The sequence below is a fragment of the Pteropus vampyrus genome, unplaced genomic scaffold (assembly GCF_000151845.1).
Source record: "Pteropus vampyrus isolate Shadow unplaced genomic scaffold, Pvam_2.0 Scaffold152, whole genome shotgun sequence".
Lineage (NCBI taxonomy): Eukaryota > Metazoa > Chordata > Mammalia > Chiroptera > Pteropodidae > Pteropus > Pteropus vampyrus.
In genome coordinates, this window is record NW_011888933.1 from 2460716 (window position 1) to 2488650 (window position 27935).

General features: G+C 35.3%; 1 protein-coding gene across 2 annotated transcripts in view; it reads right to left on the reverse strand.

Annotated features, from left to right (window-relative positions):
* The window catches only part of ADAM23 (ADAM metallopeptidase domain 23), a 155054-nt gene that overhangs the window by 63323 nt on the left and 63796 nt on the right, over window positions 1-27935 (reverse strand). For both annotated transcript variants that reach the window (XM_011369705.2, XM_023536301.1), the window contains exons 4-9: window positions 17609-17672; window positions 7719-7801; window positions 6573-6636; window positions 3136-3208; window positions 2240-2316; window positions 446-511 (exon numbers count right to left, since the gene is read on the reverse strand). In XM_011369705.2, the coding sequence (XP_011368007.2) occupies window positions 446-511; window positions 2240-2316; window positions 3136-3208; window positions 6573-6636; window positions 7719-7801; window positions 17609-17672 (427 nt within the window). The remainder of the gene's footprint in view (window positions 1-445; window positions 512-2239; window positions 2317-3135; window positions 3209-6572; window positions 6637-7718; window positions 7802-17608; window positions 17673-27935) is intronic.

Below are 27935 nucleotides of genomic sequence, written 5' to 3' on the forward strand. Positions count from 1 at the left end.
TTGCCGGATTGGAGATGGAGGTCAGGGGGCAAGAAACGGGTAAAGGGAGAAGGGGATTAAGAGGTACGCATTGGTAGTTACAAAATAGTAATGGAGATGTAGAGCATAGCATGGGGAATATAGTCAAAATTATGTATGGGGTCATATGGGTACTGGATTTATCGGGGTGATCACTTTGTAAGTTATCTGAGTATTAACTCACTGTGTTGTACACCCGAAGCCAATAAAATATTGTATGTCAATTGTAATTGAAAATTTTAAAAATATTTTTTAAAAAACAATGTTCCAAAATACCATGAAATAAATGAAGTTAATATGTCCCAAAAATAAAGTATCTAAGTATCTTGGCTTTATTAAGTAACAAATAATGATCGAATATAAAGTGAAATGTATTCTTTCTCAAGTAAGCTGTCAAGTCCAAAACCAATGGATTCTATAGTCTTACCGTTTTGTGATCATTAACAATCATAAGCTCCAAATATTTCATTTCTTCAAACACACCACGAGATGGCTATGGAAAATAAAAATATATGGTCAAAGATAACAACACCATCTCTGATGCTAACTGTGAAGTTGTAGACTGACTTTGAATTTCAGAAGAACTCTTTGCTGCCTACTTTATAAACACCCTCGAAGAAACAGTCAGGAAAATCAAAAAAAGTGACTAAAAAGAGTGAGTATACATTCAAGTATTCAGAAAAGAACTATATTTAACTATCATTAAAGTACTCAACGAGTAGAGAACAGCCTGTGTTGTTTTATATGATTTTCATATATAAAAATATTCTAGAGAAAAATGTACAGTATAATTCTGTTAAAATAAATAATCTCAATTTCGTTGGCATTAAGATGTGATAAAAATATTCATGTCTATTTAAAACTTCGAGGAAAACCTATGTGAAGCTCATTTAATAAGAATAGAACAGAGCTTGCTTTGGCAGCACATGTACTAATAAGAATAGCACAGTACAACTGGAAAAGATACAAATGTAGTCAAATCTAGCTCAATGGAGTGAAATTCTAATAATAATGTACTAATTCTTCAAAACACAACTTTTCAAGGGAACAAACATTAACAAGGACAATATTCTAAATTCTTTCAAATGTTTATTATTACTAGATAATCCTTTAAGAGTAAAGGCTCAGTATTTTAGCCATCGTTTGGACTTTTATTTCTTTTTCATAGCTGAAAAAGTACAAGGTCATTGAGCACTTTATATTAATAGGGGTGAACTATGGTGAAATGTCATTAGCCTATCTAAAACTTACTATTTCCAAACACATCTTCAAGAGTAAGCAAAAAGAGATCTCTAAGTCAACATATATAAACAATATATATAAATTTCCATAATATCCATAATAAAAGCTCATAAAAGATGTTAATTTAACCCATAACTAAGTTTTTGATGGCTGGCGTTCTAATTTTTTCACAAAAAAATACATTCAACAAAACATTACTTAAATGTGTAATTTCCAGTATAATTAATTACTCATTAAGTTATCTAGTAAATTACCATGTAATCTATAAACTGTGGAATTAATTCTCAGTTACATAGCATTCACCATATAATTACTAGATAGTCCTCATCATTACAGCTTTCTAATCTATTATGAAAAGGACTAGGAACATAATTTCAATTACAAAGCCCCTATACATTTATCAATACATGGAGCTATATGACAGATGTTGATTATATAATTACGTAATTCTTGTTTAGCAACTGTCATGATACTAATGGTCAAACAGATCCATTCTATTTAGAAATACACATTCAGCTTCAACATTTGGTAAAACAGTTTTTAATTTGAAAGAAATAAAAATAAGTGTGATTAGACAACATTTCAGAACCTAACTCCTACCCCTACACTTTTTGTCAACAGAATAGTTTTATATGTTATAGTAGCTATATTTTTTAAAAGCCTGATATACTTTCAACAGAAACAAAATGCACTGCAATTTTCATAAGAAAACACTTTGAAAACGGAGCTAAAATAACACATTCTTTATATGATATCAGGGTTCATAAAACATCTTAATCAGTTTATATCATTAATAGGGAAAGCTGAATAAAAAGCAATATGCCTGTAAGACTCAAATTACAAGGGTTTTTGGTTTGTTGTTTTGTTTGGAAGAGAAAGTTTCCCAAATCTAAACTGTTTTGGGCACACGTAGATACTGTGTGATGACAGGCAGCAACTGAGTGAAATGGCCCCACCTGTGGCTCAATGTCAAACTCACATTCACTGCTCTCTTCCTTCTCCTTTTGAACCACTGTAATTCTGATAGAAAGGGCCACTGGTCACTGCTTTCCATACCTGTGTAAAAGGAAAAGAAATACCAAAATCTATGCTTGACTGCATTGCAATAGGAGTATGTGTTTTAAATGTTATATGAAGGAATAGCCACATTGATAGCATATTTCATCTTAAAATCAAAGTTAAGGTGAAAAAAAGTATGTTGATCACTAAACATTTCACATTCTCATAGTCACTGATACAATCCAATTTATTAAGAAATTATAACACATAATCCACACATAATTTTCTTACAAACATCATCAAAAACAGTAAGTTGTTCCAAGACTTACTAGGATATATATCTTTGACCTACAACCACCTGACCCTCAATATCTGAAAATTCAAGAGAATTCTACTATGCTTAATTCATCTTAGAATTAAAAGAATAATGCATGTCATAAGCTTTCGCATAAATTATTAAAGTCTTTTGGCACTAATATACAGAAGCAGTCACATCACATACCGCAATAATCCAAAGGAAGCTTTTGCAAATCAGCATGCTTAAAATGTCTCAAGACTAGAGCATGAGAGGGAGACAATAGAAGTTGGCTAAAGATCAGTAAACTGCCAGGGAAATTTAAAGATGAATCTCACTGTCAATAACTCTGGTTCCAAACACGACTTTATTCCTGGACATCATATTTCGGTCTTGCCATCAGAAGCAACTCTCTATGCCTCATTACATGAATGCCACAGTTCACTCCACTGCCTACCCACACTGCTCACTCTAGACCTTGAGCCAATTCTATTTCCCAACAAGCCCACATGTCTACAGAGTTCCACCAAGTCATGGCTCCTATTACATAAAATAGAATGCCTATTCAAGTTAAAACTTACTGAGATTCTTCATTTGCTTAGAATATTGTCCCGCCAAGTTTTTCTGGATTATATGTGGTCGACCTGTGCTTTTCTGAAACAAAAACAATTGTAGACAAGATGTGACTATGCCTAGAGAACTTTCTCTGATATTCTTCCTAAAATGGGGACATTAGTATGCTAATGTTTTAGCTATCAAAAATAAAATTGAAACTTTAATTTTAAATAAAATAGAGCATCACCCAATGGTTCCAGTTTAAACAAAAGCAATAGTTTCAGTAGCAACTCTTAAGCCTTATCATTCTTCAAAGTCATGAAGAGGATATTCACAAGAAAGAAACACAAATGGTCAATGAACATATGAAAAAATGATGAATATTTTAATATTCCTTCAAAATCAATTAATATATATATATACAAATTTTTGCCTTCTAGTTGGCAAAGGTTTAAAAATTACAACTACAAGGCAAAAAACACTCTCATATACTGCTGGTAGGAAAAACTGGTATTGCACTTCAGTAAGAAATTTAACAATTCTATCAACAACCTTAAAAATATTCATACCCTACCCCCTAGAAATTACACTTTTAGAAATGTCTTATTTCCATTACTATTATCAGTATTAGCTTCCATCACTGAGCGCGTAGTATGTGCTAGGCACTGTTAATGAATCCGTTACCCAATTTAATCCTCATAAGAATTCCATATAGCACATTTTATCTCCATTTTACAAATAAAAATATTGAGGCTCAGAGAGATAATTACTGACTCAAAATTATAATATCAAATAATGACCTAATTTATTTTAAAAATGTGTGGGAATGTTATCAATGGAAAATTGGAAGAATGTACACTGAAAAGTGAAGAGACGTTATCTCTGGTGGATGATGGGATGATGGATAATTACTATTTAGTTAAGTTTTTGTTTATTTTGCTTTTCCAAATTTCCTACACTATATTAGTTTTATAATCAGAAAAATAATTTTTAAAAAGAGTGTTCTCAATGGATTACATAAGACATACAATAATTAAGAGATTTGTTATTCACTTATTACTTGAGATAACATGAATTCTCATTAGAAATATCTCATATCCTTATTACTTGACTTATTGTGAAGCATACTAAAATTAATAATAATAACTAAATATAAAAAATTTAAATTCAAGTACAGTAAACTCTTACTTCTGGTAACAGGTGAAAAGATACCTAGAGTAATAACACTCACAACTAGATTAAAAACGGACTAAAGTTCAAGCACTGTTCCTTTCCCTCTACCCCTAGTGAAGATGAAGACAAATCATTACATGAACAAAAGGTAGGCAGTAAGAAAGAAGGCAAAAAAGAAAAGCATTATGCATGTAACAATCAGCCCCCGAAGAATATGATTACAAATATAACAATGCAACACTAATGACTTACACATTAGGATAATAACAGTTTATATTTACAAATCTCTTTAACAGTTTATTGGATAAAGTCATATACATTATTAATTCATCAAAACTACAAAGCTGTCCTACTAGGAATGTATTTTGAAAAATTATCTCATTTTACATATTTAAAAACTCTAAGGCTTAGGAAGTTGTAAGTTTTTTTAAATTTTGTTTTGTGTTGTTTTTTAGGTTTGGCTTTAATTTTTTTAAAGTAACAGAGCTATTAATCAATGCCAGAAATCAAAGTCAATTGCTGAATGAGTCAAATAATTTTTGCTGTATACAGGTTATCTACCTACAACTGGAGTAGGTGGAAAACATTTTATTTAATCAAGATGATTTTATATAGGTGGGGTTTGTTTTGTTACCCAGTAACCTTTATAGTCACAAGTTGAAAATGTGATACAGGACTACTCAAATACTAACCATTTAAAATTTAATAACTTCTCTGTCTCAAATTCAAAATATACCTCATATTCATATATATATTGCCACAACAAAGAAAATAAATGTCTGTTCAACTGCTATTATATCGACAGCCTATATGACTATTACCTGTTTCAAAATTTACTTTATTTACATTTGACATCTCTAAAGATAAAAAACATTTTCTGCTCCCCATCAAATGATTACAATATTCTGACTCTATCACTCTCAAAATATTATTTTCCCATTAGCAGTTCTTTTCACCGATGTGGCTTCCCTACTGTTACCAGTCGGTGCCTCCATCTCCTACCACTCTCCCCCTTTGTCCAATCTAGTTGGGTTCCTCGAAGTTCCTATAATACACTGGGAACACTCCTGCCTCAGGGCCTTTGCATTTGCTCTTCTCCTAGAATGTTCTTCCAGCTCCTCAATTTCTTGGAGATCTTCATTGAATACTACCATCTTATTGTGCCGTTCCACAGAAGGTTAATATGAAGGTTTAACTCTACCTTTCTGGCTTGATTTTTTTTCTCCTTAGCATGGATCACTGTCTAACACACCTGTATATAATCACTATTCATCCCATTTATTCCTGTCTGCCCCTGTAGAGTAAAACCACCTTTAGGCTCAGGTTCTATGTCTGTTTTGTTCACTATTTTGTCCCTAGCATCTAAAATAGTGTCCAGCATATAGTAAGCCCTCATTATAGCATTTGATGAATATATATTAAATTTTAAATTTGGTTGCATTCTATTAGTGACAACACTATTAGAGTGCATTGAGATATAACTGACATATAATATAGTATAAATTTTAAGTGTACAACATAATGATTTGACATACACACACACACACATACACACACACACACATATATAGCAAAATGAACTCCACAATAAATTTAGTGAATATCCATTGCCTCACATGACACAAAATTTTTTTCTTATGATGAGAACTTTTAAGATCTACTCTCTCGGAAAGTTTCAAATATACAATACAGTATCGTCAACTATACATGTATATTATATCCTCAGAGCTTTTTTATCTTATAACTGGAAGGTTGTACCTTTTGACCATCTTCACCCATTTCCCCCACCGGCCTCTGGTAACCACTAACCTGTTCTCTATTTCTATGAGTTCCAATTTTTATAAATTTCACAAATAAAGGAGATCATATAATATTTCTTTGTCTGACTTATTTCACTTAGCATAATGCACTCATGATTTCTTGTCTAGGCTACTGGCCTGTGCATGACTCTAAACATTATTTTCTTCTCTATCTCTAAAGAAATCTAAATATTAAAAGAAAAGAAGTTGGTCAGTACAAAACAAAATGTCCTCTCTGCTCTCCCTACAGACTGGAAAAAACTGATCTTCACTTCGGAAAATCTACGAGTGTGCCTCTTATCATCCCTTTCTGCTGTGTGAGCTGGGATGTGTAACTTAAGCTTTAAGATTCATGGTTTGATGACTCCCAAGTTTGAAACAGGTTCTATGTGTACATGCACACTGAACATTATGTTCTCTTTACTGATCTAAGGCAAAGATGCTGAAAGAATAAAACACCATAAGGAAACTGATGTCACAGTCAGACTTACCTCTTCATGAATCAGATCCAGTGGTTCTATCATATACACAAAGGTATTATCTTCAAACATACCACTATAACACAAGAAACCACACAAAGAAAGAATTAACATATAGCAGACAGCAAGAAATAGCAGGTGAGCTTCATATTATGTCTTTAAAAATAAAGAGTATATCTAAATAAACATCTTTATACTTCCCCAAATCTAATTCACATATCTATATGGAATCTCACCGTGTTCCCCACACTGTACTAGGCAGCATACACACTATACAGGGTGTAACAAGTATATGCCAAAAGCATACCATCATATCTGATATAATTAATTTTTTAAATTAAATGGACAGATTAGGAGATTAATCTGGGATAGGACTATTCTTGCAGTTCCAATATCATAAATTATTATTCCAGAATAATGTACAATCGGTACAAATTTCTTGCTATGCAAATCCAATATCTATAAGAAAATAGACAGGCTCTTCATGTATAAGAATAATCTAAAACCACCTGATTCTGAAGAGGCAAATAAAGTATCTTTATGCTTGCAAATTGTGAATTTCCATTAAGCAATATACTTTTGTGTTGAAAATCACATTTAATTTTCAAAGATATGGGATTTATTTATTATGTGCAAAGGTAAGATTTTCAAGATCCTTTTTCCTCTCGTGGGCACAACCAGTTTCTACATGAAGTGTTCTGAGTTCAGGTCTAAAAGGTGCCTACAAATGTTTTTATTTAGAGCTGCCTCAAAGCCAATGTACAAATTCCTCTCTTTCACAGCCCACCCTTACCTGGCTAACTCCTACCTATCCTTAGGTCTAATCTGGCTGATATGTCCCTCCTGCATACACCTCTGGGAGATTGTCCTGGACTAGGTTCGGTTACCCTGTAAGTCTCTATCCTCCCCCTTCACAGTACCTACCAAAAAAGCAAATTAAATATTACTCTGTGTAATCATTTGCTTAATCTCTGAATCTCCTGCAAACTCTAAGTGTTAAGAGGACAAAGACTATGCCCTCCTTGTTCACCACTCCACATCCAGTCCCTTACGTGGCACTGGCACAGAAGAGTCACTACAAAAATATCTGTGGAAGAAAAGATGGGAAGTGTGGGTGGACAAAAGCAAGTTCATTCTTCCAATGAGAGTCCTACGTACTGAAGTCCGTTGCAGGTCGACAGAGCCGCCCTGGAGTCCTTGACACCTCGGATGTTTCCATGATAGTAACAGTGCTCTCCACCCTACAATACAGAAGAAGGTGTAACTGAGAAACTATGATTTCTGTATCATGAGTCACTCTTTAGGACTCTTTTATAAAGCAAAAGGAAATGTGAGGATGGTCCTAGAAACTCCTCCTGGTTAATATGAAACCTCAAAGAGCACTAGACAATTTTTCAACTTTCCTGTCATAAGCATCTGTATATTAAATTTAATGAATGAGAAAAGGTTTTAACAGGAATAAGACACCAATGCAACTGGTACAACTTACATACCTTTCATAAGCATGTAAGGGAGTAGATACTTGTTAGATATTATTATGGAATAAGGTCTTTTACCTAACAAAGGAGAGACCCCAATGTTGCTAGTTATAATCATTTTTACGAAAAATTACATAAAGCCTTATTTGCTTTTCCACTTTTTAAAATTAGTTTAAACAAATTTTTAGAAATAATATATGAATTTAGTTTTCAAAGTCAAATAACTACAAGGCTTATTTTTTGCTGCTTAAATTTCTTACTAAGTTTATTGGGGTGACATTGGTTAACAAAATCATATAGGTTTCAAGTGTACAATTCTATAATACATCATCCATATATTGCATTATGTGTTCACCACCCAAAATCAAATCTCCTTCTGTCACCATATATTTGACCCCCTTTCCCTCTAGTATCCACTAAACTGTTGTGTCTATGAGTTTTTGTTTGTTTGTCTTATACATTTGTTGCTTTCAGTTTTATATCCCAGATGTGAGTGAAATCATATGGCTCTCAACTTTTTCTGTCTGACTTATTTCCCTTATCATGATAATCTCAAGATCCATTCATGTTGCTGCAAATGGCAGTATTTCATCTTTTATGCTGGCTGAGTAATACACCATTGTATACATGTACCACAGATTCTTTATCCATTCATCTATTGAAGGACACTTCAGTTGTTTCTATGTTTTGGCTTCCATGAATAATACTGCAATAAACATAGGGTGCATATATCTTTATGAATAAATGTTTTCAAATTTTTTTTGAGTAGATTCTCAGAAGAGGGATTGCTAGGCGATATGATAATTTTATTCTTAATTTTGAGGAACCTCCACACTGTTTTCCATAGTGGCTATACCAATTTACATTACAAAGCCTATTTTAAAAAATATATAGCCATTTCCTTTCTCCCTCTCTCCCCACTTTCACAGCAATCACTTTTAATTCTTTTAGCTGCTTCGTCTGTTGTTAACCTATATATTTCTGAACAGAATATTTATACTATTATGCCCTAATTTATTTCACTTTAAAAATTTTCTTCCTAATATAGAATCTTAAAAACCCCTCTTATCCCCAGTACATTCCAATACACATCATCAATTTGGGATTAAATCGATATTTAGTGTTTATATTACAACAATGCAAATATTGTTCATAGCTGTGCCACTGTGATTAAGTTTTCTCACTTCCTTTTTTAATCATTTCAAAAACTTTTGCTTCATTTTCTTGTTTGCTTGTTTTTCCACAGATTTAATGGCCCCATCATCTAAAATATTATCTATAACTCTTCTCCTATGGTTAAAAACAGGTAATTTATCGTATCCATTTTGTTCCTGGAGACACTCTTAGTGTTTGCCTTCGACCTCCTGCTAGGCCCAATGTACCACCATCATCTAGGACTTGGTAGCATCACCCCTGGAATTTCCTTAGCCTCCCTTCTACATTGACTCCGAGACTCCATGTCTCATCCATTCATGGTCTCACCTTCCCCTTTTCTGGAGGTACACATCCCCTGGTACTTTCCTGAAAAGTGTTCATGGGAGATAAATTTACTGAGAATTTGCATGTATGAAAATTTCGTTTTCTATCTTCACACCTGAGTGACTATTTGAGTGGGTAGAGAATTCTAGATTGGAAATTATTTTCTCTCAGTATTTCAACAGCGTTATACACAGTCTTTTACTTCTAATGTTGCTTTTGAGAACTAGATATAATTCTAATGTCAGATATTTTCTATCAAATCTATTTTTCACTTTCATGAAGACTATAGGAAATTTTATTTATCTCATTTTCATGAAATCTCATGATATGTATTGGTGTGGGTTGTTGGTTATTCATTGCTCTGGGCACTCTGTCACACCTTTTAATCAAGAAAATGTGTGCAATTCAGTTCTGAGAAACTTTAATTATTTCTCTGATAATTTCCTCCTTTACATTTTTCTCTAAAAGCTGAGCTTTTCTACCAGAGTACAGAGGGATGGCCACCTGACCATATGCTTATGTAATAGATCAGGGATTTAAATGGCCTCCATGTAAACTTTCAACCAAACTTTCTATTTTCATGTGCCTTCAATTCCTGTGCCTTTCTGGGTGAAGTGACATGAGTTGGCTTACTTCTTCTGGGTTTTCCCCAAAAGAATTTAGCAGAGCAGGAAAAGCTCAAACCTAAGGCAGTTAATCCTCATCCATCTTTCTATCTTCTATAATTCTATGGACACCTATCATCTGCTGTCTTTTCTTCTCTTGTCTTTGTCTCTGTGGGTTTATCCTTTTTATTCTCTAACTGCTATTTGGATGTGTTATTGGAAGGGAATAAAGATAAATATAAGCATTAAATACACATTGTTTAACTAGAAGCTTTCAATTTGTTTTCTTAAATAGAATATATTGGATGTACTTTGACTTTTTATAGATGATTTACTGTCATTTTGATCACTGTTTATTATATTGTATTATAATAGTCTCAAGGCTATTTAATGCGCCTAAAGGTAGTCATCCATACACCAAATAACCACTCCCCGACCAACTCAGTTTATTTCCTCTTAGTAACTATAACAATTTGTATTATAGTTCATTGTCTAAATTTGGCATTATAACCTTGTTAATATTAGTTGACTATGCAAGTTCTATTTGCATATTCAACTCCATAACTTGTAAGGACAAATGGTATCATACATCTCAGCAATTTGAGATCCAGGTCAATATTCTGCAATTAAATTTCCAACTCTTCGCATGATTCTAAACTGGTTATTTAGCACTTTTATATCACACCAAAAGGCTGTTTTAAGTCAGGTGATTTTTAGAAATGCATAACAAACACTGTCATATTTACTTGACCTTTCTAAGAAAGCTAGATTTTCCAGATTTTCCTAAAAATATTCTTTTTTTCCCAGAAAATATTTCCAAGTCCCTTCTTAAATTTTAGTTTCATTCACTCGCATTGGAAACTGATGGTTGATGCTCTCTCAGTATAAAGGTCATTGTTACTTCTTTTAGTTAAGGCAGGACATTATCTGAAGGAAATTATTTTAGTTCTCTGTATATTTGAATGTGAATCACCATATTTTCTGGACCTTAAATGAGACTTGAGGTAACATCCAATCCCTGATGTTTACCATCATAAGAAAACTTAATATCTAATTGTGTTGTTACGTTAAACACTGTAAGCAGTTCAACAGGTTCTAATTTAGTCTTGGTATTCGAGGATTCTCCGAGTTTCTAATTACTAAAGTTATATCAAGTTTCTCAGAAAGCATTACCAGAAAAATACTATTTTGCAACTCTCCTGGTCAATGCAGCATTTTGTAAATACCACTGCAAAGAAACATCTTGAGGTATTTAGTATTAAATAAATCCAAGTTGAAAAGAAGCATTCTTTCTTGAGTTACAGGTAAAAGTAGCAGGCCAGTGCAAAGAGGTCACTTCCAGAGGGCTTCATCAATGGTGACATTGGGCAGTCAGCTCTGTGGATGCCTTCCACACAAAGAACTAGCCATCTTGAACACTCACTATCTCACAGTGACTACTATCTCTGTGTGCGAGTGGGGAGACAGCCACAAAGTGCTACATGTCTCTGCTAAAGCCAGCAAAAAGCCAACTGAATCCCACATCTTCAGGCTCTCAAATTAGTATTTCTTTCTCCAGTCAAGAAGGCCTCAGACAGCTCAAGAATGAGGGCCATTGAATTCGAGATCACCACCTACAAATGGGTCACAGATCTGCAACTAGGCAAACGAAAGGCAGGAGAACCAAAAAAGGACTTATTAAGCCCAAGATACGAGTATATGTGTGTGTCCCCATGGACATTTTGGATTTAAAACTGTCAAGCAGTTAATTAAATTCAACAAATATGGAGCACCGATAAGTGGAAGCTATTGGAGAGTCAAAGGAACTTAAAAATCCTCACTATGTATGATCCCGAACCTTCTCAGCCTACCACTTTTACCTAGCTGAACATTCTGCAAGCCAGATAATGTTCAAATAATGGTTATTTTGCTCCACCAGGTTGTCAAGCTAAGAAGCCCACTGCAAACTACCAGGCCATGCATACAAATAATGAAACCCTGAAGCCATGTGCATTCTTAAAAACATTTCCTAATCAGAAATGGCTGAGAATGACAACCTTGTGAGTCTACTGATAATGACTTAGAGGGAAAAACAGATTTGGTTCCCTGGTATTATTGATCAAATGGCAGGAAAGGTTTGATTCTACTCACTTTAGAAACAACCTATTAGAAAACAGAACCTATTGGAAATAGAATCTATTGTTTCAATTTAATTGATTTTAAAATTACCCCATCTTTATGCCTGTTTAATTATCTCATCTGCTTTAGTAAAGTTCAAGCAGCTGGTTCTTATTATCTCCATTGCTTAAGAAACTCTCATAAACTTGGCTATTCATGGTGGCCAAGCACTGATGTTTTCAATCGACTCCTGAATGTGTGGATAAACATTAAAAAATAACTGCATAGGCCTTAGCTCACAAATGTATCTATTCTGATATTTCAGGTTCTGCACCTAATAATAAAATATTATACTATATTCACTATTCTATGTGCATATCTTTAAATATCTCAAACTTATCAACTAGCAGGGCATATCAATCTAACAAATCAGTGGGCTTGTAGCAAAAGAGAAAAGATATCTATAATTGGACACATATACCTGAATTTGAATACTGCAGAATAAGAAAATGAAAAAATATTTCAGAAAATCAGAGAATGTCTGACCCCAACACCAGTTTAATTATTTACCTTCATTAAAATCAATGGGGGGGAAATGTTCAAGTATTAGAACAGTTTGGCTCTACCAATGCTATATAAATTTTTAATAGTTCAAAATTATACTATTCAAACTTAAAATAGCTTTGCGAGGAGCCAGTACTGTCTGCTCTCTTGATTTCATGGGGATTTGCTACCTTCTCAGCCAGAAGCCATGCCCACAGAGGCCCATTCCCTCCAACAACAATCGCTGCCAAGAAGTCTTCATGGAAGAAGGGAGCTGAAGCTGAGCCATGGTGATAATTTGATAAGGAAAGCACAAAAAAAATAAATAAATAAACAAACCAACAAAAAAAAACACTGTAGGAGGGCAGTGTGATTATAATGATAAAGAAAAGAACAAAGGCAGAGATTTTTATCTATTTGGTTCACTGATATATATCCAGCATTTGGAACAGTGACTAGATCAAAGTGAATGAAATCAATACTGTTTAATGAGTGAATAAGAACAGCTTATTTATGAGCCTAAGAGACAAGATCAATCTTACAGGAGCAGAGGATTCATATTTGTTGAGAGGATGGGTAAATAAACTCACTTCCCAACTAAGGGTTTCTTCCGTTGAGACATAATTGACAAACCATAAAAATCACTCTTGTGAAGAATACAATTCAGTGGTTTTCAGTATATTCACAGAGTTGTGCAACCATCACCATGCTCTAATTCCAGAATATTTTTATCACCTCAAAAGGAAACCTTGCACCCACTTGCAGTCATTCCTCATTCCTTTCCCCCCTCCCCCACCCCCCACCTCCAGACCCTGGCAACCACTAATCTACTTTCAGTCTCTATAGGTTTGCCTATTCTAGACATTTCAAATAAATAAAAATATACAATATGTGATCCTTTGTGACTAGCTTCTTTCACTTAGTATGTCTATGAGATTGATCCATGATATAGCATGAATCAGTACTTCATGCTATATATAATAGTCCTTTGTGTGGATAAACCACATTCTGGTGATTTAATCATCAATTGATGGACATTTGGGTTGTTTCCAATTTTCTGCTATTATAAATAATGCTGCTCTATACGTCCACATACAAGATTTTGCTTAGACATATGTTTTCAATTCACTTGGATATATACCTATGTGTAAAATTGCTGGGCCATGACTTTATGCTTAACTTTTTGAGAAACTGCCAAACTATTTTCCGAAGCAGCTCCACCATTTTACCTTCTTACCAGCGGTATATGAGAGTTCCAGCTCTCCATATCCTCACCAGCACTTGTTATTGTCCATCTTTTTGGTTATAGACAACCTAGAGGGTATGAAGTGGTACCCGCCCAAGTTTAAAACCAAATGAGAGTGTGACACAGGACTAAAACAGAGATTAAAAAATATTTATATATATATTACCTTCACTTTTGATAGTACTATACTGGAGAAGAGAATTAGCTGAGAATTTCATAGGCCTGCTAACGCTACACCCTGGAGTCAGCCAGACTTACCCACCCAGGTACAGAGAACACGGGGTAACCAACCCCTCCCCACCACACACACACACACACACGGCTGCTCCTATACAACTTAGAGCATGGAAAAGTGGAGAGAACATGATCTTCATGTAGGGAGGTGGATCTCACAAAAGAAAGGGAGAAAGGGACTATGTGGATGTGCTCAACTCCTTCTCATCAGTTAAGTCACTCTTCTGTCCCTGGGAAGGAGTGGGCAAGGGACCAGGAAGAAGCCAAGGGAGAAAATGGAGCTAGGAAAAGACATCTTCCCCACTCAATAATGATAAAGAGTAATAAAGCAGAGGAAGTAGAGATGGGAACTATTCGGTCTTACACTGTTGGCCAGAGGGTAGTTCTTTTCATAAGAAGAAGAGAAATCAAAGTATTAGTAAGCACTCAAAGTTAATGGTTCGCCTAAAAGGAATTTAATCAAAATATATTAATTTGAAAAGTACTTTTATACTGTCATATTGATGCCTAATTCTTTTACGAGAACTGAAATACTAAAAATTTTAATAAGTTCATCAAAAAAGTTGATCAACAAATCAACAAAGTTGCTTTATTATTTATATATACTGTGTGCAAAGTATTGTGCTAGAATCTCTAATAAAAGCTACTGCTCTGTTGGGTACAGAACAAAAGTCCTTCCATGTGTGCTTACTGATTATCTGGCATCTAGTCTATATCTCCCACTTCAGTTCCTATATTGGCTTCACAAGAAAAGAAGCCCTTTTAACCCACTTTCATCCAATAAAAGTAAAAGCCTAAGACATGAGCCTCTCCTTACCTAGAAGTAGGAACTATGTAGGAGTTTGGTGGTGGTAAAAGGAAAAAACCTACATTAGCTTCTTCAAAGTATGGATTCATCATTTTGTTTGAAACTAATTACCAGGATATTTTAAATGTCCACATATATATTTAACTTCAAAGCCAAATAGGATATTAGTGAATCTGTTCCTCTCTAAACATATGAATAATAGTGTGTGTGTGTGTGTATGTATGTATGTGTATGTTATGTTCAAGTACTTTGTCTAAATAGTTTGAGATCTTTGGAAGAAAGGTTGCATAAAACAGGTTTATTTAACCTAGCCATTCTTACTTGTTAATTCCCCTTTCTGGTACTCTGTACTAAGATTTTCTTAAACAACATGGAAGGTAATGTGAAGTTTTAAAAACTGCTTTTAAAAATATGTAAGTAATGGTAATGTAAGTATAATTTATACAATATTTCAGAAAGAAAAACTGTCAGTATATACCAACAGCCTTAAGAAAAAATGTACCAACTCTTGACCCAGAAAATCTCATTAGAATTAATCCTTAAGCAATTATTAAAGCTGTCTTCAAATACATCTAGAAGGCCCTTCTTCACAGTTATTTGTATGGTGAAAGATAGAAAATAATCTAAATGTTTATTACTATGGGATGTTTAAACAAATTATAGCAAGTAAATAGGAAAGAATATAATGTATTTTTTAACATAATATTTAGAAGATCATTTAATGCATGTTAAAATGTTTATAATATTGTTAGCTTAAAAAATTCTGCTACAAGATAGTGTGCACCATAACACCTTGGTTTTAGGGGGTGTATATAGATAGATAGATAGATAGATAGATAGATAGATAGATAGATAGATAGATAGATAGATAGAGACACATAAAAAACAGACTATAACCATTAATTTATTATATATGAAGCAAGTAAGTTTGGGTATATGAGCTGTTTGGAGAAAATGGTCATAAATAAGAGAAAAGCAATGAACACAAATACAAACTGCAATGAACACTTCACTCAATTGAAATACTCTTTTAAATTTCAGTTACAACCGATGTGAGATATGGCACGTCTTATTAATGATAAGGCTTCCTTTGGGGACCTCAAATGACCTCTGGAGGCCAATTAGCTATTCCGCTTCTAGAAAAAAAAATTTTGCTGAACTTAGTCAGAAGTTTGGATCAGGTTACTGCGGCCTGCAAAGGTGGCTCATTTGCTGAGTCTATAAGTTCTCATGCAATCTTCGCTACTCCAGACTCATGATTCAGCATCCGCAGTGCTCCCGGCATTGGCACAGCTGACAGAAGCTGTGGTTTGTACAAATGCCAGAAAGCACCATTCTCGTGCTTGATTTAGCATTTCTGCTCACTTTCCACAGCATTAACTTTTAGGGAGATTCAACAACTCCCCAGATGCAGCCTAAGGCAAGAACTGACAGACTAGTAAAAGTAAAATATGAAAGTTCTTAATCTAGGGCAGAAAATTCAAAGGTTTGGAACTCACAACAAATTACAAATGTGTCCACCGTTAATTGGGCAGTTATAAATCCTGAGCAAAGCCATGGTTCCCCAGGCAGTATATACAATTAAGACCGCCTGTAAATATTTGCTGCTAGACTTCAAACTGACAAAGCCAGTTCTCTATGCTGCACAAGCAAGCCAGCCCACACACGAAAGGTCCACTTTTGTGCCAACACTCATTAGCAATTTAGAAAAAATAAATCCGATAATGTTTCCCTACTTTGTTTTGCTTTTTTCTGCGTCCTCCCCATGCCCGTTGTATCCGTGGCCACTGCTGCAGCTCGATGGCACTCTGTGGACTTCCTGCAGATCAGAGTCCTGGACGTGGCCATTCCACAGATTTTTACCCTGACTAGTGGAGATCACTGTGTTCCTGACATACAAATAATCTTTCTCATTTTAATGTAAATCCACTTGCTGGTGATTGATCTTTTGTGAAGAGAATAAAATCTCCAACTAAAGGAAATCAAGTACCCATTTACCTTTATATTATAATGCTTGGTGGCCTTGAGCAGGTTTATTTGCCCTCTCTCTGCCTCCATTTATTCCTTTGCACAACAGGGATGGTACTATCCACCTCTAAGAATTTTCGTAAAGATTAAGAGGGAGAATGCTCCCTAAATCTTCCTTCTCCCACCTGTACTCTGCCCTTCTCGAGCACCAAAGTCACTTGGACTAAATACTCATTCTAATAGTCCGACTGGGCTTATCATTCAGCTTCTATGACCACGAGCCTGGCTATCTACTACTGGAAGATGTTGATATGGAACGGTATAGCTCTTTATACCATTCGCTTACATATGATACTGTATGTATAACCGAAACAATAAACGTTTCTTCATTGGCCTAAATACATTGAACCTCTAATGTTATCTCAAACACATTTGTAGTTTTAATAAATTTCTCCTAAATATATTTTAAATTTAAAAATCATACCCTTGTATAAGAAGACAAATGGTTTATTGGGATAGACATCAAAACAACGTGGTGTGCACTGAACAGTTCTAAGATTCAGTATATTTATACTACAAGATTTCCATACCTTAGAGTACTGTGGTTTCCCATTTTCATAGTGAATCTCCACATAATCGGAAGACAGCAAACCACTACAAAAGGAAGAAAACAGAGTGATTTCTGCATCTAAGACATTTCAAAGTTTAAAAATAATCAGCTCAATATATGGATGTGAGGAGCATGTACACCACAAATAGCAACAGTCCACAGCAAGTACAAAAGAGGTTATCATCAAATCTCAAATGTCATCCAGTAACAAGTCATTCCTCAGTCTGTTCAAAGACACAAGATATAGATAATTTAAGGGTGAACTCCTTTTATACACAACATTCGTCATTTGATTGATATGTTAATTAATATGGAACAACCAAAAAAGCCAGATAAGTGGAGGAGATAGATGCTCTATATTGCTCTAAATAACTGGAATCTCATAAAACATAATCACTGAGAAAGAGTATAGAATAAAGGCCAGATATGTAAATATTTTAGGCTTTTCAGGCCACACGGTCTCTATCACTACTACTCAACTCTGTATCACAAAACCAGCCACAGGCAACATGTAAACAAATGAGCATGGCTGTCTTCCAATAAAATTTCATTTATGGCCACTGAAATTTGAATTTCACATAATTTTCACACAAAATGAAATATTATTCTTTAATTTTTTTCAACTATTTAAAAACATAAAAACCATTCTTAGCTTGAGGACTGTACATAAACACATACAGCTGAATTTGGCCCAAGGGCCATAGTTTGCCAACCCCTGGAAAAAAACAATAGTTAAGAGTATAAATTTTGAAGTTAGACAGAGTAGGCTTAAAGCTCAGCCCAGTCTCTTAATAGTGATGTGACCACGGATAAATTACCCAACTCAGCCTCTACATGACTCTAATAGATGAGAGAAAGTGCGAGTCTCATAGGATTGTGAGAATTAAATGCAATGCTTAGCCTAGCACTCAGCACTGACACACGCTCACTAATGGGCATTGAGGCTGTCACTATATTTATTTTAATTCAACTTCTTCAAACACATTTCACCCTATACAATGTGGAAAATACAAAATATGAGTCTCTGAAAGAGCACTGGACCATTAGATCACTTGGGTTCCTGTTTGGGTTCTGCCACTAGAAATAATGATAATAACTGAAAACTCACATTTACTGAATACTTTCTAGGTCCTAGACACTGTTCTAAGGACCACAAGGGTATTAACTCATATAATCTTAATGGTAACTGAAAGACAATAACAGGTTCTAGTATGAGCCATATGTGTGTCCTAAATTAGGGCTCCATTTCCTCTTCTGCAAAAGAAAGGGTTAGAACAGATGCTTCCTCAGGTCCCTTCCTGCTATGACACACTATTTTCTATAAATCTGTCTAATAACAGGTTTTCTTATTAGGAAATATTGACACTACTTCCATGAGAGGATTCGATGATTTTGCATCATTTTGAGAGCTGCGCCTGATGCAACTCTAAAGTGACCCAACGAGGAGGCCTGGAGGAGCCTTAGAGCCAGTTAACAACATACATGGGAGCTGCGTGTGTGTGTCCAGCATGGTTTCCTGTATGAGCTGAAGGACAACCTTTACAGCATAGAAGTAAAGCAGAGAGACGCTTGTGCCTTGGACAAGTTTTTCTATTGAAATTACTAATCAAATGTGTATCTATTGATGATTCTACATTTGAAACTAATTTGTGATAAATTCACTCATTTCCTTTTTAAAATCTAAATAATATTCAAAGTAATGTCAATTCTCAACTCTATATACTTGGGAATACCTGACAGGATGCAGAAACTTCTTTCATGTCTAGGTAATTAAGTCAGCTGCCAGCAACTGTGAATACATATAAACAGGTCTGTTGATAATAACATTTCTCTGAGGACTGCTTCCACAACTCCAAGAGATAGAGAGGTTTCATTAACTGCATTCTAATTACCTCTCTCTACAGATAATTCATTATTTTCAAAATTTTCAACCACACAACCACTGGAGCATGTCTAAGAATTAAAAATAAAAGTTGTTTTAGACTATTACTTTTGCTTATAATTACAAAATTAGATAGTATTCTAACCATAAATTGCCAAATTTGATAAAGGTCACTTTAATTATCTCATTTCTCCCTTTTTAAAGGGCTTCTGCCTCCCTACCCCATAGATATAATGGATAAGCCTTTTTCTAGTATCCTCTACATTTGAAAATCTTAAAGAAAAATAGATACTTTCTAGGAGCTTATGTTATGACAAACACTGAGATGGACATAAAATAATACCATAGGCTCCCTGTCACCACACCACTCAACTCTCCCATCTCTTATAAGTAGCATACGTGCCCATTTGCTCTATCTTTTCCTCTTGCCTGACCCTAGTAATCTCTTCCTTAAAATTGTTTCTTTCATTCATCACAGCATCCCCAGCACCTGGCATGATGCCTAGCGCATAGTAAGCCTAATCGACATTTACTGGGTGAGCAAACATCTAGGAACATGTACTAGATGCCAGGCCAACACCATGTTCTGGGAAGCTGGGATGAAGAATGCAATTCTCTGAAATTGAAAATAAGCAAATCAGCACCAATGTATGAGATTAGTCATCTCATCCTAAAATATTATTTGTAATTTCCCTGAAAGTGAATTAATGCCAACTGAAATGTAATCTAATTAATTATAAAAGTCTTGAAGTAATTTTGAAATGAGACCTTTCAGTGATAGACAAGTAACACTAGAAAGGAAGAGCTGAATAGTTCATTTGCTGTGGTGTGTCTCCAGCCCTAGCCAGCAGAGAAGGAACAGGTAATCTATAACTCTGTGTGCCTGAAGATGAGTTGTCTGACAGTCACTTCCTGCAGGTGCTCAGCAAGGCCTTCCCTCCACCTCTGCTCAGTAGTTTCCCTAGTAGAACTAACTTCCTGTTGGAAACAAAATGTTCTGACACTAATACTAATACTAATACTAATTCATTACTAATTCATTATAGCAACTGTGGTCCCAAGCATAAATTGTCATTTTACTTTGCTGATCAGTCAATGGCGGGGGGCGGGTTGTGGGGAGAGGAGCGGGGTTCTGAGTTACCTAATAAATTGCAGGAACTGGTAAAAGTGAATTTCTGAGCATCCTAAGTTCTTAAATAAATATTCTTCTTCTAATCATTTAAGTTACAGGAAAGCTATATATACCATGGCTACTGCAGTGCTTCCCCATGCAGGTTATCTGGTTAAAAAGTGACCTTTGGAAGTAAAAAGTTAAATTATAGAGTGGAAATTCCAAGTAAGGTGGAAGAGAGTGGAAGAATTGAATAAGTCAATTCTCTTGAACCCACTTACTATGTACCTTCATGGTCAAGTTGCACCACAAGGTAGTGAAAAGAACATAAACTTTAGAGAGTCAAACTGAATGTGAGTGTACTCAAAAAACGAAGGACCAGGGTAAGCACCTTGAAGATGCTGAACTCTAAGAGCAGAAGAATGGTAAGACAAAAATGTGGCAAATTAGCCAAGAATCAGATTGATGAAGGACACTGCAGCAGAAATAATACTGCATAACCACCAATCCCAGTTCATTTTTTCCTTTCTGGCACAGTAGGACTACATTCTACAGCTTCCCCAGAAGTTAGGTTGGGACCAAAAAATTGAATTGTGACTCATAAGATATGGGAGGAAGTGATGTCTACCCCTCTAGTGTGACCATTAAATCCATGCATGATTATCCAAGCTCTTCTTCCATGGTGACTCCGGAAGCCACATGACTCAAATGGCACAGGTACAGGATGAATGTGGCCAAGGTTCCCACATCGTTCTTTGGAGAATCGCCTTCTAGGAGAGCCACTAAACTTGTACTAGACCATAATATGAGTAAGAGATAAAATTTTTTCAGTGTTGAATCTCAGATTACTTACCAAGAATCCCTAGTGCCTAGAAAAAAATATTTTTTTGAAACATCATGGCAAATTTGATTTAAAAAAAAAAAAGAGGAGGTAGAATTGACTCTGGGGGAAGGAAGGGGAAAATAGAGGGAAGGTGAAACCAAAAGGCACTGAGCACGCTTGGTGGGGAGGGGAAGGACACCATCACTCCAGAGACATTTTGTAACAAAAGGGCTGGAATGGTCCACACCAGATTCAGGCTCTTCAGAAGCCAGAGAGATGCCCAAGCCCCTAAACCAAGTTCTCCAAGGCTTTTCAAGAAACAGGATTTGCTCTGCAGGATAAATGATGGAGGAGGTCCCATGACTTCCAAGAGAGCATCCATGTGCTCCAGTGCCTCACTGCTGAATCCCACCTAGGTCCCCCCACAGCCAGGGAGCTCTCTGACAGGGTCCCCCTCTTGCCCTCACAACCCTGGAGTGCTTGAAGGTGCTGGTCCCTGGGAAGGAGGCAGTGATGAGGACCTCCCTAGGAACTGAGTTACAGAAGGTGAATGACTTCTAGTTTTTTGAAAAATAACTTGAACCCCATACTTTGAAGAAAGAACCATAGGCTTTCTTTTGGGTAACCTTGTCGTGAAAAGCTGAGTATGCTAACCAAGCAAACTAAATTGCTCAGAATTTGACAACATAGATAACAGGGCCTTGAGCTATAAGTTAGATGACTAGGAAAGACATTCATTGGACCACAAGGAAACTATCTGTTGTACATGAGTTAAAAATCATTTACTTCCTTGTAAAAAAAATAGTCAAACTACCAGTCTCTATAAGTCCTTTCCAGTTCTGAAATCTACATTTGCTGAAATTCATGTGTTAAGCCCTCAGTCCAAATCCAATTAAGATATAGAGTAGGTTGCTGGAGCAGAATGAGTTCTTTTGAGGAGACCTAGAAGCCAACAGGGCATTCCTTCACCAGCAGAGCTGGGGAAAAGTCTAGAAGAGTAGCGAGCTCCACAGCTTAACAACTGGGTGGCCATATAATTTATCATCCAAATCAGGCCATTTCTGGAAGTGAAAAGAGGCATATTAATAATTATGCCAGGACAACTGACATAAATCAGGAAAGACTGTGCTGGGAAAACTGGGACATATGCTAACCCTCCCTAAAGGTCAAATTTACAGTTCACACATCAAGTTCTACATGGAAGGTCAGGCTAGTCTATGAGGTAAAAAATACCCCAAATCTAACGTGTTACTAAGCAAGCAGTCTGTGAGTATATCTCCTTCTCCAGCTGCTTTTGGGTTCTGTGACTACATTTTACATGGCCACTGTTTTAGGACAACCTTAAGTAGGCACCTTAGGTTCTCTCTCAGTGCATAACATCAGGAGGTAGATATTGGGAGAGGAGTCGGCAGGTCGAGAGGTAAAAACTAGGAAGCTATGAGTCTGCATTCACTGTAATACCCTGGACTCATCGGGTCTTGACCAGCTATGCTCCTTGCCACACAAATGTCCTAATTCAATTCTCTATGATAAAACATATAAGTTAGTTTCCATATGTGATCAAACTGGAACTGGAGCAGAAGTCAACAAAGAATGAACAATTATGTCTAAAAAAAAGGAATGCCACTAATGTCCATTTTCATAATGTAAATCCACTCATCTGACCATCTTCTGTTTGACAGTATTTAATTTCTCAGTATTAGGAACACTGATCACCCCAAGTGGCCCTTAATGGATTCACACAACAAGTCTCCTGTCCTCCTCCCCATCAGGTCATACATTCGTTCATTTAATGACAACAAGTGCTGGTCACTTGGGATATTCTCAACTTCACAGGGCTTCAAGCATAACAGCATTGCACAGTGAAGCACCATGCCCACTCTCTCTTTATGCTGCAAGCTTCTCTTTTTTCCTTTCATACACATAAATATTTTTAATTCGTTAAATACTTACTGTAAGTGGTAATGAAGAATTTAAACTCAGTCTATTACAATAATCTTTCTGTCTTTATATTGTTTTTCTTTTTGAAAACAATGGACTTAAAAAGTAAAATGGTTTTTCAATCATGACTTTTCTCAAGTTTTAAGAAAAAGTTAGACTCATCCCACCTAAAAAAATTTTTTATACCAAAACTTGTTTCAACTAGAAAATATATACTCTTTTGGATGTAAACAATACAAAGGACTTTTAAGCTGTGATAAGTATTGTAGACATGGAGAGGTTGGGATTTAAGAGTATAGAAATAATATGTTAAGTGGGTGAAAGTAATTATAGGTTGAATTAAGGCTTTGTGTTAAGTCAAACAAAGATGGCATGCTAGGCAAGGATTGGGAAATGTGGGCATATTTCATAGGAACAGAGCTGCAGGTAGAGAACCCTCCTAGCATAAGCGGGATATAGGGGTGTAAGCTTTTCCTGCATCTCACATGTGGTAGCCCCATGCACAGTTAAGAACACTGTCATATAATAAGAACAGGAAACATAGGCAGGGCTACAAATTAACAGACAGGGAAGTAGAGAAAGGAGAAGTTAGGAGGGAAATAAGGAATGAATTTGAGGTGATGTAAAAGCTGAGGACCCCCACTCAAGCTGGCTTGATTAGCTAATAAGAATAGCCAATTAAGAGTTCTCTTTTGAGAAGGTGGCATCAATAAAAACATCTTTAATTAAATAAAAATGAAAGATGTTTAATGTCTCCTCTCCAACTTTGAAACCAGAGAATCTGGATTAGCAATATTTGACAGACTATATGAAGTGGTTAACTCATTCCTAGTGTGGCTGCCAGTTATCTCCACAAATATAGTTACTCTCACATATGTCATGAAACAAAAAATTTTAAACACAAAGAAAACTGCACCTAAGTAAAGATGGCATATCTTTTGAACAGTTATATAAAACTGAAACACTTTGATGCATAATTTTCAAAGATAATACTGAATATTATAGTTTGTCAAATATTGCTAATCCAGATTCTCTTCTGTTCTGCCCAATATTTATTTATACAATTATTAAACCAGGCATCACACATAGTGAAACTGTAGAGAAAACAATATAAAGACAGAAGGATTATCGTAATAGACTCAGTCTAAATTCTGTCTCTTCATTACAACTTATAGTAAGTTTTAATGAATTAAAAATATTTTTGTGTATGAAAGGAAAAAAGAGGAGTTTATAGCATAAAAAAAGAGCAGGCATCGTGCTTCACTGTACAATGCTGTTATGCTTGAAGCCTCGTGAAGTTGAGAATATCCCAAGTGACCAGCATTTGTTGTCATTAAATGAATGAATGTATGACCTGATGGGGAGGAGGACAGGAGACTTGTTGTGTGAACCTGTTAAGGGCCATTTGGGATAATCGGGGTTCCTAATACTGAGAAGTTAAATATTGTCAAACAGAAGATGGTGATCAGATGAAAATTGATATTAGTGGCACATTTGCTTAATCAGTGCCCATTCTTCCCAGGTACGCATGAAATGGTTAAAAGAATACCAAGGAAATCAAAGAGGAAACTATCAGAAATAATAAGTTAAGTTAGGTAGCCGGTTATAAGATAACTATGCAAAACAAACACATTCCTATGTGCACCAGCAAAGACAACCTAGCAGTGATCTGGGGGAAAGTTTCTGCTAATGATGACAACAATGGCACAACTTTTATATGTGCAGGGTGTATGTGGATATTCATACACATACATACATATGTATAGACAGACGTATCTCCTCTTTAACTTTAATGTAATTCCAAACAAAATCTCAGCACATTTTTTAACTTGACAAAATTATTTTAATGTTCATCTTAAAGAATGAATGTTTATAACTACTCTTTTTAAAAAAAAAAAAAGAGAGAAGTAACAATGGGACCTTATATACTATTATAGTAACCAAATACAGAGCGTTGGCCTGATGAGACAGATGGCCTAAAGGGCAGAACGGAAAGTCTATGAGAGGTTCAAGTTCATATCAAAAATGCAATATATAAAATAATGGCATTTTAAGTTGATAAAGAAGATAATAAATAAAAAATAAAGATGTTTATTCTTTATTTGGACAAGTAACCAAACATTTTGGGAAAGTAAGATCCCTACATCAAATCTTACACCAAACTAATAATATATGCATTAAAGATATGCATGTTTAAAAACAAAGCCATAAATTTACTATAAAAATATAGCTGAATGTTAGGAAGGAGACACCTTTTTAAGGATGACATTAAACCCAGAAATTATAAAAAAAAGATGAGCATAAAAATTTTTAAACTTATATAAGTTAAAAAAATATCATAAACAAAATTTTGAGGCAAAGTGAGAAAAAAATTTTCAAAATATATGAAAAACAAAGGATTACCATCCTTGCATAAGGAACCAAAAACAAGTAAAAACAAACAATCCAACAGAAAGTGGGCAAAGGGCATGGGCAAGTGATTCATAAAATATAATGTACAAAATGCAATTTACAGAAAAAAGAAAACAAGAAATACTAATGGTGATCAATCATTTACAAATCTACAATTATATTAGGAATAAAAGACCCATAAATTAAAATTGCCTTAAGAGACCACTTTTCCCCATCAGTTCAGAAATTAAAATGAATGATAGTAGACAAAGCTGGCAAGAATGGAAAAAACCCGGCACTCCACACATTATACTGGGAACATAAATTAATATGCCTTTCCAGAGGCAATTTAGCAATAGCTATCAAAAGCCCTGAAAGCATATTTGCCCTTCAAGTCCATATGTTTTTATAATCTTATAAGTGCTACTTATAAAGGTTTCCTGAGGAAATAACTAGATAAGAGCAAATACACATGCACAAATAGCTATTCTCTGCAGATGATGTAGATATGAGTATGTTTACGTGTACTTTTACAGATACTTGGAAAAATGAGAAAGATGTTTACAATACCCTTCAATGAAAAAAGCAAATGAGGAAATATGTTTGGCAACTTTTTAATAATATGTTGCTATGTTCACATACAGAAAAATATCTACAAAGATATACACACAAATATAATAGTGGGCTATTGCTTCCTATAGAACTTTCAATGGTATCTGTTTTCTTTTGCTTACTCATAATTCCTAAACGTCTTACAATGAATATACATTACCTATTAAAATAAGAAACCACAATACAAGCTATAAATTTTAAAGGACGAGAAACATAGCTCCCTTAGAAAGGAAATTAATTAATTACTAATTTCAGATGCAGGAAAAGAAGAGCCACAGACACTGATAATAGCCAGGCCTGCTGCCTCTGTCCCCTCAACTTAATGCAACTGACATTTCCTGAACACCTAGAGGCTGGGGTGAGGACAGGAAGAGAAACAAAACACAGTCTCTGCCCTCAAGGTGATTATAATCTTATAGCTAAAGTAAGACAAGGCAGCGGGTACTTTAATATCATAAATAACAAAGCATCAAGGTGCTCTAAAGGGGAAGTTAATTTCCACTAGGATGATCAGGATCTTTTCAAAAAGAAAGCAGGGCCCCAAGGCAAGTTCATGACAAAATATGGACAGGGAAAAATATAAGCAGGAAGAATCAGGTCATATAGACAGAGACCATGGTGTGCAAACACATGAGACAGGAAGAGGCTGAGAAGCATATTCAGGGAGCAACTAGAAATCTGGTAGAAGTCATAGGGGGGATGGTGTTAAAAAGGCAGATCTGGGACCAGACAGTATACAGGCTTAAGCAAGAAGTTGGAACTTTGAAAGCAAAGGGCACTGTGGGACCAGGGACTCCTCTCTATAAGAGCTGAGAGCAAATACTTCATTTGTGTCCTCAGAAACTGCAAAGACTTTAGGGCCTAGAAAGCGCTGAACACAGATAAGGTTCTTTTACTGGGTCAATTAAAGCCATCTGCAAAGTAATTAATGTTAACAGCAGGAGAGAATGGCAAGAGACCAGCAAAGACACTAAGAAAAGGCTTTCCACATATGAAAACCTGTAGCTTTAACTTTCCTTCACTCATTCAATTAATGGCTGAAGACTAAATGAGAGAAAAAAAAAATAAAGCCGACGAGGGTCAAAGTAAGATTTTTATAGAATAACCACAATTGTCTTTTATGTGCTCTTTTCTTCATTTTACCCTACTTAGGTGTCTAACCCTTCATTTCTCTTGTGCTGCCACAATCTGAGCATGCATGCATGGTTATCTGCCTGCTGAACTGAGACCCAAGTCCTCTGCAGAGCAAGTCCAACAAATCAGAATGAAGACAAGTTGCACAACCCTATAAAGAAAAAGGCATTTGAAGTTGTCGCCCTAGATGTCTCTGCACTAGGCAGAAAACAATACTCTGTGAGTCATGGTAACCTTCATACATATCACACAGGGGCATTTAGAGATAATAACCATGGTCATTCCTAAATATTAGATATATTTAAGAAATTATCTCAATGTAGCAATTAGAAACATATTGCAGTAATAGCAAACCAGTATGGCTGATAAGAGCATGGCATGGCAAATAAAGAGAAGGAGGAAGAAAAAGGAGA